General features: G+C 44.5%; 1 protein-coding gene across 1 annotated transcript in view; it reads left to right on the top strand.

The window, feature by feature from the left end:
- Window positions 1-15,292, top strand: part of ESCO2 (establishment of sister chromatid cohesion N-acetyltransferase 2) — a 146,292-nt gene that overhangs the window by 101,615 nt on the left and 29,385 nt on the right. The window contains exons 7-9 of the mRNA XM_030198671.1: window positions 848-980; window positions 1,789-1,920; window positions 9,783-9,872. Coding sequence (XP_030054531.1) covers window positions 848-980; window positions 1,789-1,920; window positions 9,783-9,872 — 355 coding nt within the window. The remainder of the gene's footprint in view (window positions 1-847; window positions 981-1,788; window positions 1,921-9,782; window positions 9,873-15,292) is intronic.

Genomic DNA, 15,292 nt, shown 5'->3' on the forward strand with positions numbered 1-15,292 from the left:
GGAGAATCGCTGGACATGGATGGGAGGGCAGGGCAGAGGCGAATGAATGGGATGGGAGACGAGGGGAGAATCACGGGACACGGAGGGCAGGGCAGACGAGAATTGCTGGACATGGATGGGTTGGGAGGGCAGAGCAGAGGCAAATGGATGGTATGGGAGGTGATGGGAGAATCACGGGATAAGGAGGGCAGGGCAGAGGATAATCGCTGGATATGGATGGGATGGGAGGCGAGGGGAGAATCGCGGGACACAGAGGGGAGGGCAGGGCAGAGGAGAATCGCTGGACATGGATGGGAGGGCAAGGCAGAGGCGAATGGATGGATGGGATGGGAGAATCGCTGGACATGGAGGGATAGCCTTGCTAGGGCCCGTTTCATTTTTTCCAGAAACGTGCTTTTTACCTCACTAGTTTTTCTATAAAGAAATGTATTTTGAAAACGGCCCTTTTAAAGGCCATACTTGGGTTTCATGTTAATCAGGTTCTAAGAGTTGGGGTTTGTGGCATCTAGCTTAGAGGGCAATCTAAAAATGAAAGGAAAACCCCACAAGGTACAGTAATTACTAAGAATGGTTCAAAGTGTCTTAGCCCAATGCAGGCCAGATTCTGACAAAGCCGTAGACCCAGAGGATCAAGAGCAAAATGCCAGACTGATAAGGACAATGTAGGTGATGCACTGACTAGCGCTCAGTGATGAAATTGGAGGTCAGGTATGGGCTGTGGTATTTCATTGTTGTTCATTTCCAGTGTAAAGTTACTTAAAACTTTGCTTAAAGAGGGAATTTGTGTAATCTGCCACTCAAGTTGCTATATGTGAGCAAGAGGTTTATGCTTGCATTTGAATTGCAGGCACCAAGATTTCCAGGAGCAATTGGCTTCCCCTCCTTTGGGTTCCAGTACACCCTCCGCCTTGGCTTCCACTGGACAACTGGGACCGCAACCAAACAAGAGAAAGAGAGAGTCGAAAGATCAGCTGGTCATTGTAAGTATTCCGAAGACAGGCTCTTGGACTGTGTTGCTATTGTTTCTTCTTTGGCTTGTTTTGAGAGATGTAGCTCATTCATTTTTCCTTAAAACATGCAATATCATCACAACAGAGACTTCTGTTTATTGAAGTTCCTCTTTGTGCTAATCACAATATTTTAAAGATTGGTGGAATTTTGATTTTTCATATTGTGAGGCAGATGTCGCTCATTAACTAGCCTGGCTTTTCCCAGAGCACAAGTCTTTTTTTTTTTCTTTGGGAAATAATGCAAAAATGGTCATTGCATGACCCAGATAGTACACAATTAAATGAATAGAGGCTTTAGGAACAGGGGGAAATTGCTGGGCAAACTAATGCATTTCAGATCACCTTTACTATGCTTTTTGGAGATGTTAAAATTTGTAATTGTGTATAGTAAAATGACAGTAATGAAGTACTTGTTGAAAGGGCCCATGGACAGTGTCATATGGTAGCATCTTGGAATTTACAGGAAAGTGCCTGAACTGACTGATCCCGATAACTGATTTGCATGTTTTTGTGTGAAAGGGTGTAAAGTTTCTCTAATTACAGAATATTCACATGATTTTACCCAACAAGAATAAAAGACAAAAAGTCAAGTGTTCAAAATAAACCTTTGCATTACAAGAAGTTATAGCAGGAATGGAAAAAAAATCCCTGGTGTTACTTTAATAATCACGATTGATTGTATATACCAGTTAAGGAAGTTTTATAAGGTTTGTTTATAATGACAAATGTTAATTTCTTAAGGGGAAACTCATGCTTGAACTGTGTCTTTTAACCAAAGGATGCAGGGCAGAAGCATTTTGGAGCCATAACTTGTAGGTCCTGTGGGATGATCTACACAGCTGCAAGTCCCGAGGATGAGGCACAACACATGCAGTACCACCAGAGATTCATGGAGGGGATTAAGTTTGTGGTAAGAGAACCAAGAGCTACAAAGACAGCAGTATTTGGAAGGGAAGGTATTGGACTGCAGAGTATAAAAATACAAGTCTGTGCCCACTGTTTTAGATCTTTGCTGTGCTTTGCTAATATTCTGATCCCTCATTTGAAAGAATAAAAACAAAAAGCCATAAAATTCTCATTCTATATGGGGTGGGAAGAAAACAAGAGTAACCAGATCTGTCTTAATGAAAAGGGGAAAGTTCCTCCTGGATCGGACTGGAGCTAATGTAGAGTGGCCACTGAAAATGAAATGTGGGAGGTTGGGATAGATGACTGTATTTCAGTGACTGACTAGTCATTCCCAGATGGCCATTAAAGTTCATCTCCAACTTGCATAAATTTTTTTTCTTTTTTTTTTTTTTTATAAGTGTAGCAAAAATAACCAAGTAACTATTCTTGTGCAGAAGAGCCATACAAATATGAAACATGATTTATATCATATTATTTAAAGGAAAAGAAAAACTATATGCACATCATATAGTTATAGTCCACAATAAATAGGAAAGAACCCAATAGTAATAGGATATACAAAAGAAATTTTAACCTGAATACCAAAAATCTAAACTGATAAAACTACACTGAAGTGTGAGACATTATTCTAAACTCACTATAATATTCCGGAATAAGTAGGATCTATTTTCAATAATACTGTCACTCTCCTACCCGTTATGCAACGTGTTTGCGGGAAACTATTGATGTAACAACAAAGTGGAGAAAAAAAGACCTCAGGTCACTCGGCTGATCCTCGTTCTTAAAGGACAAGCCTTTTGTATAATGAGGAGGCCTTATCAGTCATGGGTCTCAAAAAAACTCCACTAAATGACTTATAAATTGCTAGTCCCAACAAACAGATGCATAAGAGACACTGTTTTCAAATACATTCAAGCTTGGCAAGAGTACTTATCTCAATGTAAGAATGCTTAGAAAGTCCAGCCGTATTCAATATGTTCTTTTGACATTCGAAAGGTCCCGACAGGGAAGCCCTGTTTCGCTAGATATAGTAGCTGCTTCAGGGGAATCTTTCACACTGTACACAATCCCAAGCCTGTAAAATATCTCCGTCTCCAATCTCACTGGAACAGAAAATGGCGGACAGCTTCTCTATACCCGTGGAAAGTTTAAATACTCAGCATTATTCTAAACCCCATCAACATCATCGGAAAGGTCCTGAACTTTAGTCTTTCTGAGGGCTAAGAATGCAGTCAGATGAGTAAGATTAAAAAAAAAAAAAACATATTTAGATGACTGATAGTTCCCTAAATACTTGCAGGGAAATTTTCAAAAAGGATGCTTCCAACTGGAATACACCCAGCCGTATTAGCAAAAATTGCTTCCTCATTTTTGTGTCTTCTGGAAACATCCGAATAAATCCGAATTCTCTCATTCACAAAGTGTTTCTCCCTATGCTTGCAATAACAAAAAGGTAATTTATCTCTATCAGTTACGCTTGAAAAAGAGACTAGCAATATAGACCGAGAATTAGCCAAGTCATGTTCATTAACCACAGGGTTAATTTCTAAATAATCTAAAGTAATTCCGTCCTCATCTCTTGAGGAGATAATTTTCTTTCCAGAAAGACAATGCGTTTTTATAATACTAGATAGATCTTTATGAGCAATTTGTAATACTTCAGACAAATCCTTAACTGATAATTTCTGTAACCTTGGAAAGTTTAACACCCTCAAGTTTACTGTTCTGACTGTATTTCTTTATTTATTTCATTTATATCCCATATTATCCCAATAGATCAACTTATTGTGATTAACAGTACAAAAAGTGATGTGGGATAATATGCATTAAGTAGTAATAAAATAAATGAGGATTGAGTAATTACTATATGTAATATGGAAACGAATGCTGTCCTCAAAAAGGTAACAAATTATAGTCATCCATGTATAATAACAATTATAATGGAACTGAGAAATTCAATAATTTTCCATTTTAAACTATATTGCTAATAAGTCAGTAACCAATACTATTTGAACATCTTGAATTTTATGAATAATTTGGTCCATTTTAACCGTTTCAGAATGAATTCTAACAATCTGTTTCTTGAGTCTTAACTTGTTGCTCTTTAATAACGTGAGAAGGTAATGATTAAACTCTGGAATAAGCATCTTACCCAAGTCTGATATTGCAAACTAGATTGTTCCCAAGGAAATTATTGTTGGTTTCTCCATAACTGATGCAGGGATTATAACACTGCTCCTAAACTGACCAACTTTATCAGAACTGCAATCTTGAACCTCAGGGGCCTTGGAACTGCTTCCTTCCTTATGAAGTTGCTTTTCCACCTCTACACCGTGACCTTTAGCTGTCCAACTTGCATAAACTGAAAATCATATATTTAAGTTTGTAGGACCTTTATATCTTGGGAACACAACTGTAACTTGCCCTTCAGATTCTGTTCCTGAAAATAAGCATTCGTCACAACATTAGTTCTGTCCCATATTGTCAGAACAATTTTTATTTAAGTAAATAAAAGTTCTTATCTGTTTGAATGATGACAACTTTTTTGTACCAGTTTCTGTTTACGTGAGTACTTTTATAATTGCATAAAAAGAAATTCCTTAGCATCTAGCTACAGTGTTCTGCACAAGTGGGTGTTATTCCCGCCTACCAGCAGGTGGAGGTAGAGAAAAGATCTGATATTTAGCTGGGGTGCTGCCTGAAAAGATCCAGTATTTTCTCTACCTCAGCAGATGGTAGATCATGCTGTCTAGTGCTTCTGGTCCCTGGCCTAGCTCGCCACTCTGCTGGCTGCAGCTGGACTACTACTACTACTACTACTACTTGACATTTCTAAAGCGCTACTAGGGTTACGCAGCGCTGTACAATTTAACATAGAAGGACAGCCCCTGCTCAAGGAGCTTACAATATAAAGGACAAATGTACAGTCAGTCAAATTGGGGCAGTCAAATTGGGGCAGTCTAGATTTCCTGAAAGGTATAAAGGTTAGGTGCCGAAAGCAACATTGAAGAGGTGGGCTTTGAGCAAAGATTTGAAGATGGGTAGGGAGGGGGCTTGGCGTAAGGGCTCAGGAAGTTTATTCCAAGCATAGGGTGAGGCGAGGCAGAATGAGCGGAGCCTGGAGTTGGCGGTGGTGGAGAAGGGTACTGAGAGGAGGGATTTGTCCTGTGAGCGGAGGTTACGAGCGAGAACGTAAGGGGAAATGAGGGTAGAGAGATAATGAGGGGCTGCAGACTGAGTGCATTTGTAGGTAAGAAGGAGAAGCTTGAACTGTATGCAGTATCTGATTGGAAGCCAGTGAAGTGACCTGAGGAGAAGGGTGATATGAGTATATCGGTTCAGGCGGAATATAAAACGTGCAGCAGAGTTCTGAACGGATTGAAGGGGGGATAGATGGCTAAGTGGGAGGCCAGTGAGGAGTAGGTTGCAGTAGTCAAGGCGAGAGGTAATGAGAGCGTGGACGAGAGTACGGGTGGTGTGCTCAGAGAGGAAAGGGCGAATTTTGCTGATGTTAAAGAGAAAGAAGCGACAGGTCTTGGCTATCTGCTGGATGTGCACAGAGAAGGAGAGGGAGGAGTCGAAGATGACTCCGAGGTTGCGGGCAGATGAGATGGGGAGGATGAGGGTGCCATCAACTGAGATAGAGAGTGGAGGAAGAGGAGAAGTGGGTTTTGGTGGAAAGACGATAAGCTCGGTCTTGGACATGTTCAGTTTCAGGTGACGGTTGGATCCATGTAGCAATGTCGGATAAGCAGGCCAATACCTTGGCCTGGGTCTTCGCGGTGATGTCTGGTGTGGAGAGATACAGCTGGGTGTCATCAGCATAAAGATGATACTGGAAACCATGAGATGAGATCAGTGAGCCCAGGGAAGAGGTGTAGATTGAAAAAAGAAGGGGTCCAAGGACAGATCCCTGGGAAACTCCAACAGAGAGCGGGATGGGGGTGGAGGAAGAGAGTGTACTCTGAAGGTGTGGTGGGAGAGAGAGGAGGAGAACCAGGAGAGGACAGAACCCTGGAACCCAAATGAGGACAGTGTGGCAAGAAGTAAATCATGATTGACAGTGTCAAAAGTGGCGGATAGATCCAGGAGGATGAGGATGGAGTAGTGGCCTCTCGATTTGGCAAGGAACAGGTCATTACAGACTTTAGAGAGTGCTGTTTCTGTCGAGTGTAGAGGGCGAAAACCGGATTGAAGCGGATCGAGGATGGCATGAGAGGAGAGAAAATCAAGGCAGCGGCTGTGAACAGCACGCTCAAGTATTTTGGAGAAGGAAGGGTAGGAGGGAGATGGGGCGGTAGTTGGAGGGACAGGTAGGGTCAAGTGATGGTTTTTTGAGGAGAGGTGTGACTACGGCGTGCTTGAAGGTGTCAGGGACAATTGCAGTGGAGAGAGAGAGGTTGAGGATATGACAGATGGAGGGGGTGACAGTATGAGAGATGGTGTTAAGTAAGTTGGTGGGGATGGGATCAGAGGAACAAGTGGTGCATTTCGAGGAGGAGAGAAGGCGGGCGGTTTCCTCCTCGGTGATAGGAAAGGAGGAGAAAGAGGCCTGGGTTGGTTGGTTGAGGGAGAGGGTTGAAGGGTGAAGAGGAAGAGGTGGCTTGGTAGTGAACTCAAGTTTGATCTTTTGCATCTTGTTGCGGAAGTAGTCAGCCAGTGATTGAGGTGAGAGTGAGGGGGGTGGGAGTGGAGGGCACTTTGAGGAGGGAGTTAAGGGTGGCGAAGAGACGACGAGGGTTGGCGCTGAGAGAATTGGTCAATTGGGTGTAATAGTCCTGTTTGGCAAGGAAAAGGGAGGACTGGAAGGAGGATAGCATGAATTTGTAATGAAGGAAATCTGAATGGATACCAGATTTCCTCCATAGGCGTTCAGCAGATCGGGCGCAGGAGCGAAGGTAACGGATGCAAGGGGTCAGCCAGGGCTGGGGATTAGTACGCCTTGTGGGACGGGAGATGGATGGTGCAAGGGTGAGTGGCATTGTAAGCGGAGACAGCCTTGTCGACAGACTCGGAGGACATGATGGAAGGGAGGAGATTAGAGATAATAGAGGATAAGGTGGGAGGGTCGACAGCCTGGAGATTCCTGGAAGTAGTGGTTAGTGTTGGGCGGGACTGCGGGGGAGGTTGATGAAGTGTGAAGGTGATCAGGTGATGGTCAGAGAGAGGAAGAGCTGAGGCGCAGAAATTGGAGGGTGAGCAGGTAGAGGAAAGGACGAGGTCAAGACAATGGCCAGATTGGTGAGTAGGGGTGGTGGAGCTCAGTTGGAGGTTGAAGGAGGAGGTTAGAGTGAGGACCTGAGAAGCGTATGAGTTGGATGGGTTATCAGTGTGTATGTTAAAGTCTCCAAGAATGAGGGATGGGGATGAGGGCTCAAGAAAAACGGAGAGCCAGGCATCAGGGGGGCGGTAAATGACTGCAACTCTGAGTGGCAGCGGGTAGAATAGACGGAGTGAACTTCAAAGGATGAGAAGCAGTGAGACTGCGGTAGGAGGAGAGGTTGAAAACTGCAGGAGGGCGAAAGTAGTAACCCGACGCCGCCACCGCGGCCAACTGGGCAAGGAGAATGGGAGAAGAGATAACCTCCATGGCATAGGGCCGTGACTGAGGCAGAGTCGTCAGGGGTGAGCCAGGTTTCAGTTAGGGTGAGGAGTTGGAGAGAATGGGAGATGAAGAGGTCATGGGTAAAGGAGAGTTTGTTACAGACAGATCGGGCATTCCATAGGGCGCACGAGAAGGGGAGGGGAGAGGAGGGGAATGGAAATGAGGTTGGAGACATTCCGGAGTGGTCTGCATAGATAGGATGAGGATTGGTGTGGGGGACCTGGATTGGGATTGATGTCCCCTGCGGATAGTAGGAGAAGGAGTAAGAGAATATGAAGAAGGGTAGGGGAGGTAGGGCAACGAAGGCGGGATGTGCATAGGAGGAATGGAGATGGGTCAACAGCAGGAAAGAAATGTTGAAGGTTGAGGGCTAAGGAGGAAGGAAGGGGAAAGGAGAGAAGGTGAGGTGATGAGGGTAAGGGGAGGGTAAAGTGTAGCAGCAGTGCAAAGTGTTTTTGGGTTAAGAAGTAGGTTGGGAAGGGACAGCATCAGGAAGAGAGTGTGTATAGGGGACATGTCCATGCAAAATTGGATTGCTGGAACACTGGAATGTTGGAATGGGTGAAACTGGTAGGCTGGGCTACTGGGGGAAGGTGATGAATTAGGAATAGATGTAGTTGGAAGAGGTCAGTAGTGATAATTTGGCTGTAGGGAGGCTATTTAAGAGATGTCACTCTAGGGGTGGGTGGGTAGCAGGGAAGGGTGGGAGGGACTAAGCCTAAGAGACAGAGCTGTAATCTGCAGGCAGACTATCTCTAAAAGGTGGCTTCTCTGAAAAAGCGGTTGGTTTTGAGGCTGAAATCTGCTCTCCCCAGAAAGAACTAGTCATACCCACTAAGTTTGAAAAATGTGGGGGAAGGGAGGTCAAGAGCCTAAGAGACAGAGCTGTTCCAGGCTATCCAGTCCCCAGACCACACCTGGTTGTATGGAGCTTGGCTCTGCTGCCCCAATTCCTGCTTTTACCATCCAGTGGATGTGGCTTGTGGCTTATTCCTACAGGACCCCACCCAGTATTTGCAGGTCCCCAAGCTCCTGGGCTCCCCTGCAGCTACCAGGCAATTAAAAAAAAAAAAAAAAACCCTTAATTGGCTTTACCTGGTTTAACTTTTTTCCTTGGTGCAGGGCATAACTTACTACACCACACGGCTCAAGTTTATAGAGAAGCAAAACACAGTGTAAAGCCAGGAGACACAGCTTTGTGAATATCAAGATAACGGCAATAAATGGCAGACTCCCAAATTCATTAGTTGCCTGGGAGTGACTTATGAGAGCGAGAGAAACAGGTTGAAGGTTGGGAGGGGGGTGGTTATGAAAGAGTTTGGTTGAAGGCTGGAGGCAGATGGTGTATGAGAGAGAGAAATGAGTGGGGACTGAGGCCATGGTGATATGTGAAACAGCAATTGCCTTTTTGCTTCACCTGTCAAGGCAGTACTGTCGCACAACTGACAGCATGGGGAGATTGCTGGCTTCTGTTTACTAAAGTTCCTAATCTGTGTTTGTGGGCAAAGAAAAAGAGCCTTAGTAAATCAGTTTCTAAAAGAGCTACTACTGATCTGATAGGGGATTCATCCCCGCCTCCCCTTCCCCATGCAAAAAAAAAAAAAATCACTAGTCAGTATTGGATGGGTGGGGAAGGCAAAGCGAGATGTGTCTTGGCTGCTAGCACCTACTTTTTTGGACTGACTCCTAATTTAATAAAAATTTGTTGAGCCTCATTTTAAAGTAAATAAAGGAAATGCTGGAAGCTATGCTTTGCTGCTCGTGGATAAGAGGTCAGTGGTAGATTTATACACCCTTGGGCATGTAACATAGTAGATGACGGCAGAAAAAGACCTGCATGGTCCATCCAGTCTGCCCAACAAGATAAACTCATATGTGTATACATTACCTTGATTTGTACCTGCCTTTTTCAGGGCACAGACCGTACAAGTCTGCCCAGCAGTATTTCCCGCCTCCCAACCACCACCTTGGGCATGTGCACAACCAGCAGCTCCCTTCCCCTCCAATATGGCATGATGCTGGAACTGCTGATTTAAAATAAGAGACTCTTCAGCAGGGCAGCTGCCCACAGGCACATCTTTTCCTTACTTGTTGGTAAATTAACTCCTGTGAGAAGTCCATAGACAAAACATAAGGGAGAAACTTTTGAGGGGAGAGCAGGAAAAATAGTGAATGATATTTATGATTTCTAATTATTGTTACGTGCCTGCAGTGCAATAATAGTTTTCTTCCTTTAAAGAAAGGGTTTTATGTTTCAGGGATGGAAGAAAGAACATATTGTGGCCAAATTTTGGGATGGAAAAATTATAATGATCCAACCAGATGATCCCAAATATGCCATAAAAAAGGTACAGAGATCTGTTGTGTTTTTTGTTTTGTTTTTACCTTTTCCATTTTTAAGAGTATGTGTGTGAAATCTATTACAAAACATTAGTTCCACTTACATATTGTGGATCACTATGAAGCCACAAGATATTTACAAGGCTGTATCTAGGCACACAGGAATTCTATTTTTCCATGACCAGAATTGGCCTTTTGCAGAACATGAACATTAAAAACCTAGGTTTGTATCAAATACGGAGCTTATTTTTATAGATTATTGCAGGAAACATTATGGGAGAAGCTAAAATATTGTTCTATATTAGCTCTTCAAATGTTCACTAATAGAGGATGAAAGAGTCAAATATTACACTGATTCTCAACATACTCTCCCATATACTAAGCCAAAAGTACTTTCCAAACTTCAAACAATGCTCATGGAGTACAAAAATTCCTGAAAAGGAAAAAGCCTCAGTACTCTGACCGCCACCCGTTGCACAGGTTTACAGGTTGAAAAGAACTTTACCAGAGTAATCTCTTATCACAGGCATAAAAAAACTCTTTCAAGTCAAGCGTTAAAGCTCTATTTGCATACAATTTCTGGATCAATGTTTAAACGTGACAAAAAACAAGAAAGAATCAAAAAGATTTAACTTTTTTTTAAAAAAAGGAGTGTTTTTCCACTTCTATAAATCACTTATAGAAGTGGAAAAGCACTCCTTTAAGATTATTCTTGTATTTTGTCACATTTCAATAACAGTAGTTAGCATAGGGTAAGAAATTAGTTTGCTTCCTTAGTACCCCCCGGACCATTCCAAAACGTGCAGTCTTTTATGCCCATCAACCATTAGGTGGAGATAGAGAACATTACATTACATCACATCTCTTATAGTCTGCTAAAAAAAAAACCATAGAGTTCAAAGCGAATTACATCAAGTGAACTGGGAGTCCATTATTTTTTCCTACCACCGACGTGAGACTTACCAGTCTGTAGTTTCCCACTTCTTCCCTGTCTTCACTTTTGTGAAGAGGGACCATATCCGCTCGTCTCCAATCTCGCGGAACATCTCCCATCTCTAAAGATCTATTAAATAAATCTTTAAGAGGTTCCACCGGGACCTCTCTGATCTCCCTCAGTATCCTGGGATGTATCCCATCCGGCCCATAGCTTTGTCCACCTTCAGATTCTCAAACTGTTTATAAACTCTTTCTTCCGTAAACGGCTCAATATCTACTCCATTCCCAGACGTTCCCTCGGCAGCCGACCGCAGTCCTCCAGGATTTTCCTCCGTGAACACCGTTTGCTTTATCCTCTTCACTCTCCTCATAGCCATTCTCATTATCTTTCAGTCTTGCAATTCCATTCCTATCTTTTCTCCTTTCTCCAATATATCTGAAAAAGGTATTATTACCTCTGTTTACATCTTTAGCTATTTTTTCTTGTGCTTTTGCTAGTCGTATTTCCCTCTTTGCTTCTTTGAGTTTAATCAGATAATCTTTTCTGTGATCCTCTCGTTGCGTTCTTTTGTATTTCTTGAACAAATCATCCTTTGCTCTTTTTTCAGCTACTTGTTTGGAGAACCATATAGGCTTCCTGTTTCTCCTGTTTTTGTTTACTTTCCTTGCATAAATATCAGTTGCCATATTTATAGCAGCCTTTAGCTTTGACCACTGATTTTCCACTTCTCGCAGGGAAAGGCAGTACGAGTGCTCTCAGGCATTGTAACAGCAGCTTTTCCATATAACATAAAAACAACAGTTCTTTGCACCCAGGGGTCTAGGTCCTGAGCATTGCAGCCTTTAAGTTTACTGTGGACTGGTGGGGTGCTCCAAAGTTCTGGTGGCAGTCCTGGAGAATACATAGTGTCAGCTTTTGCTTCACCTGTAGCTCTGCAGTGGAATCAGCAGGGATAGATGCATTTGGTTTAGAGGTGCCCCATTCAAGAGACCATCTACACCAGTCTTGCCAACCCAAGGACCGTGGGCCAAAACCCGGCCTACCAACTTAGTTTCCCTGGCCTGCAGAAGCTCAGTAGAAACGCAGATTCCTCCAACCTCTCTGCTTCCCTGCCGCAACTTCTTAACAGCGAGCTTGAGCCGCATGGTGCCGGAAGTTCAGGTTGGTCCCGCAGTTTCAAGTCTCGCAAGACTTGATACCATGAGACCAACTCAAACATCCAGCGCTGTGTGGCTCAAGCTCGCAGTAGAGGAGTTGTGGAAGGAATCTCGCCAGATGACTTTGCAACTGAAGCCAGGTGAGGCACAATGAGTCCAACTAAAACAAAACAGGCCTCTTCATTTTTTTTCAGCTTTTTCATCCTTTGCTACTTTATCCTCAAATGATATAAAAATGGACCAAAGAGTTGCAAGAGGGGGGTTTGCATATGAGAGAGAATGGGTGAAGGCGGGGAGGGGCACAAGAGAGAGAATGGGTGAAGGCAAGAGGCACATATGTGATTCTCAGAAAGAGAATATGAGTTCATACGTGTGTTTTGGCCCTCTGAATGTTACAACGTACAAAATGTGGCCCCCTATAGAAAAGGGGTGGCACTTGAGACACAAGGGTTATCTTTATCCATCGGAGCCAGGGTAGGATTAAGGCTAGGCACATGTTTGTAATGGCCCCAGATATTTAGGAGAGGCTCTTGCAGATGTACCAGTTCAGTGGCTGTCAAGGCAGAATTATGTTCTGGTGAGTCAGTTGCTGGCAGAAGTACATAAGTACATAAGTACATAAGTAGTGCCATACTGGGAAAGACCAAAGGTCCATCTAGCCCAGCATCCTGTCACCGACAGTGGCCAATCCAGGTCAAGGGCACCTGGCACGCTCCCCAAACGTAAAAACATTCCAGACAAGTTATACCTAAAAATGAGGAATTTTTCCAGTCCATTTGATGTTTGGAAAAAGCAAACAGCCATCACAGTCCAGAGTGTCGGTCTGTTCTTCCTATCCCCCTATACGTTGTCCTGCAGTTGGCTGGAGTTAATAGGTAAGAAGTACTGCCCACTGTTTCTCCCCTTGCAATCATAATACACATAGGACCTGGTTTTGGGCAGCTTTTAACCATATTTATAAGTATGCAGGGCTCAACTTGCTGCTTTTTTACCTGGGTTCCATCAAAAGTTTTAATCCTGTCCTGCCTAGAGCTGCTCTGACACCCTCATTCACACTTTCTGCTTACCACCTTCAATCCCCCTTAAAGCTACACAACACCACCTCATTCCCAACCTCAAATCCCCTCACTGCCTCTACCCACCTTCCTGTACCCCTTTAGATCTCTCCCATACCTCTTCTAGAACCTCTCACTGTATTCCCTCCCTCCACACAGTGCAATATCTCTAATCTCCTCACTGTTCAACCCTACCTCCCCCCCCCACCCCCACACACACCTCTCCCACGCCCCCAGCATTCTGTTACGTCTGTGGCCGTGACCACCCTCAGACTTACCCTGTTTCTGGGAGTCAGTGGCTGTGCTGGCTTCTGCTTGTCTCTGTGTCTGTCTCTGTCTTAGTTTCTCTCTGGCTCTGTGTGCTGATTGCCCTACTGAACCTCACCTGTGTGGGCTATGCCTTTTCCAAGATGGCTGCCGCCGACTCCTCTATGCCAGTATCCAAGATGGATCCCGCTGGGCTGACTTCTCTGTGGGTCAAGCCTCTGTTTGGATGCAAGGTGATTGCTGCAGCTGTACCTCTGGTGTGGAAGGGCTTTATTAATCACTTAGAGACTACGGCCGGGGCCTTTGCATTTCATTTAGGGCCCTGGTGTATAGAGTGCTCTGTGTTTGTTTAGACTAGCCAGCTTAGGCACCGTGTGGCTTGTTAGCCTGTGTATAGCTTTGCTAGTGCTCTGTGTTTGTTTCCAGTGCATGACTTGTTAGCTTGGGCACAGCTTTGTTGTTAGCTGGTGTATAGCTTTCAAGTCTCCTGAGTGTGCTCTGTGTATGTTTCTTGTGTATGACTGGTTTGCCTGGGTATAGCGTTTCTATTAGCCTAGGTACAGTTTACTAGTCATTGTGTTTAAACCTGCCGACTGCCAGAACCCGGACAGTCCCTGCCTGTCGGCCTTGCCTGTGCCTAGGTGCCAGGGGGCACTCCTGGATCTTCATTCCTGCTGTTCCTGCTTGCAAGTTCCAGTTCCAGGTTTTCCTGTAAGTCCTACCGGCTGCCAGAACCTGAGGGCTCAACCCTCGGGGAAAGGTGGTCAAGCGTAGGTGAAGCCTAGGTCCAGTGTGTTCCAGTCCAGCGGGTTTCACTCCTGTATGTTCCAGTCCTGTGGGGCCCTCCAGTGTGTTCCAGTCCAGCGGGCTCCACTCCAGTGCGCACCCGTCCGGTGCGTTCCAGTTCTGTGTATTCCGGTGTAGAACTCCAGTCCGGGGTTCCGGTCCAGTTTTGTCTCATCTCTACCTTGGAGGTGATCTTGCCTGCCACTGCCGCTCCACGGTAGTGGCCCATGGGCTCACGAACCCAGTGCTCCCGGGGAAGAAGCCTGACAGTATGCCAAGGTCCTCGAGCACGCGACACATTCACTCTTTCACTTCGTGCTCTACTCCCCTGTCCCCGCTCTCCTAATGAACCCTTCATTTTCTCTTTGCTTCCCAGACAAATCTTGCACCATCTCCACCTCTACATTACCCTATCTATTTCTTTTGTAAACCCTCCCCCCCCCCCCCCAATGTTGCCACCACCACCAGTAAGACCTCCCTCCCAAGATTATCACTGACCCTACCCCCAAGGGTTCAGGCCTTGGAGGAACACTACAGCAGTATAACACATTGGGTAGAGTCATCTCTTGCCCGTCTTGGCTTCAAATGTCATGTTATATATCATGGACAAATCAGGACAGGGGAGGATGTGGGCAGATATAGTACCACTGTCATCCTTTGAGCCCCTGAACTGGCCTGAGAGGATTTTGGCGGGGTGGGTGGAACAGCAAAGGAGTGCCTTGCTTATAGGTGCTCAGAGCCACCACTCATTTGGCCTGGCGCTGTACCAATTCTCCATGGATTTGTCCATGTGGTGAGACTGCAGATACTGACCAGTCCCCATGGCAAGGGACAGGAATATCCAGTCCTTACTGTGGAATTGTGGTAAACCAGGGGCCCCTGGCTATGTATTTATAATATTAAATTGCCCCCCACACCCAATCTTTTTTTTTTTTTAAAGGAAAGTAGCCCCATCTTGGGTAATCTTTTCGCAAACCATTCCATCTTTTATTAATTAAGTTTTTCCATATAACAGACAATCAACAATGCAACTATATTCATTGGATCTTTTATTATCTTTATATCATCTGTTGTTGGTTTTCTTAACTAAAACAGTGATCCCACTGTAACAGAAAATCTGATTTGGCTTCTTCTTATTCTAATTCTTCAAGTGAGCTGGGTGGGTTTTGCTAATGCATTTGTGGCTATGAAAAAGAGTCAGCACTTTTCAGCCCCCACTTTTTTTG

This window comes from Microcaecilia unicolor, chromosome 3 (assembly GCF_901765095.1).
Source record: "Microcaecilia unicolor chromosome 3, aMicUni1.1, whole genome shotgun sequence".
NCBI classification, from domain to species: domain Eukaryota; kingdom Metazoa; phylum Chordata; class Amphibia; order Gymnophiona; family Siphonopidae; genus Microcaecilia; species Microcaecilia unicolor.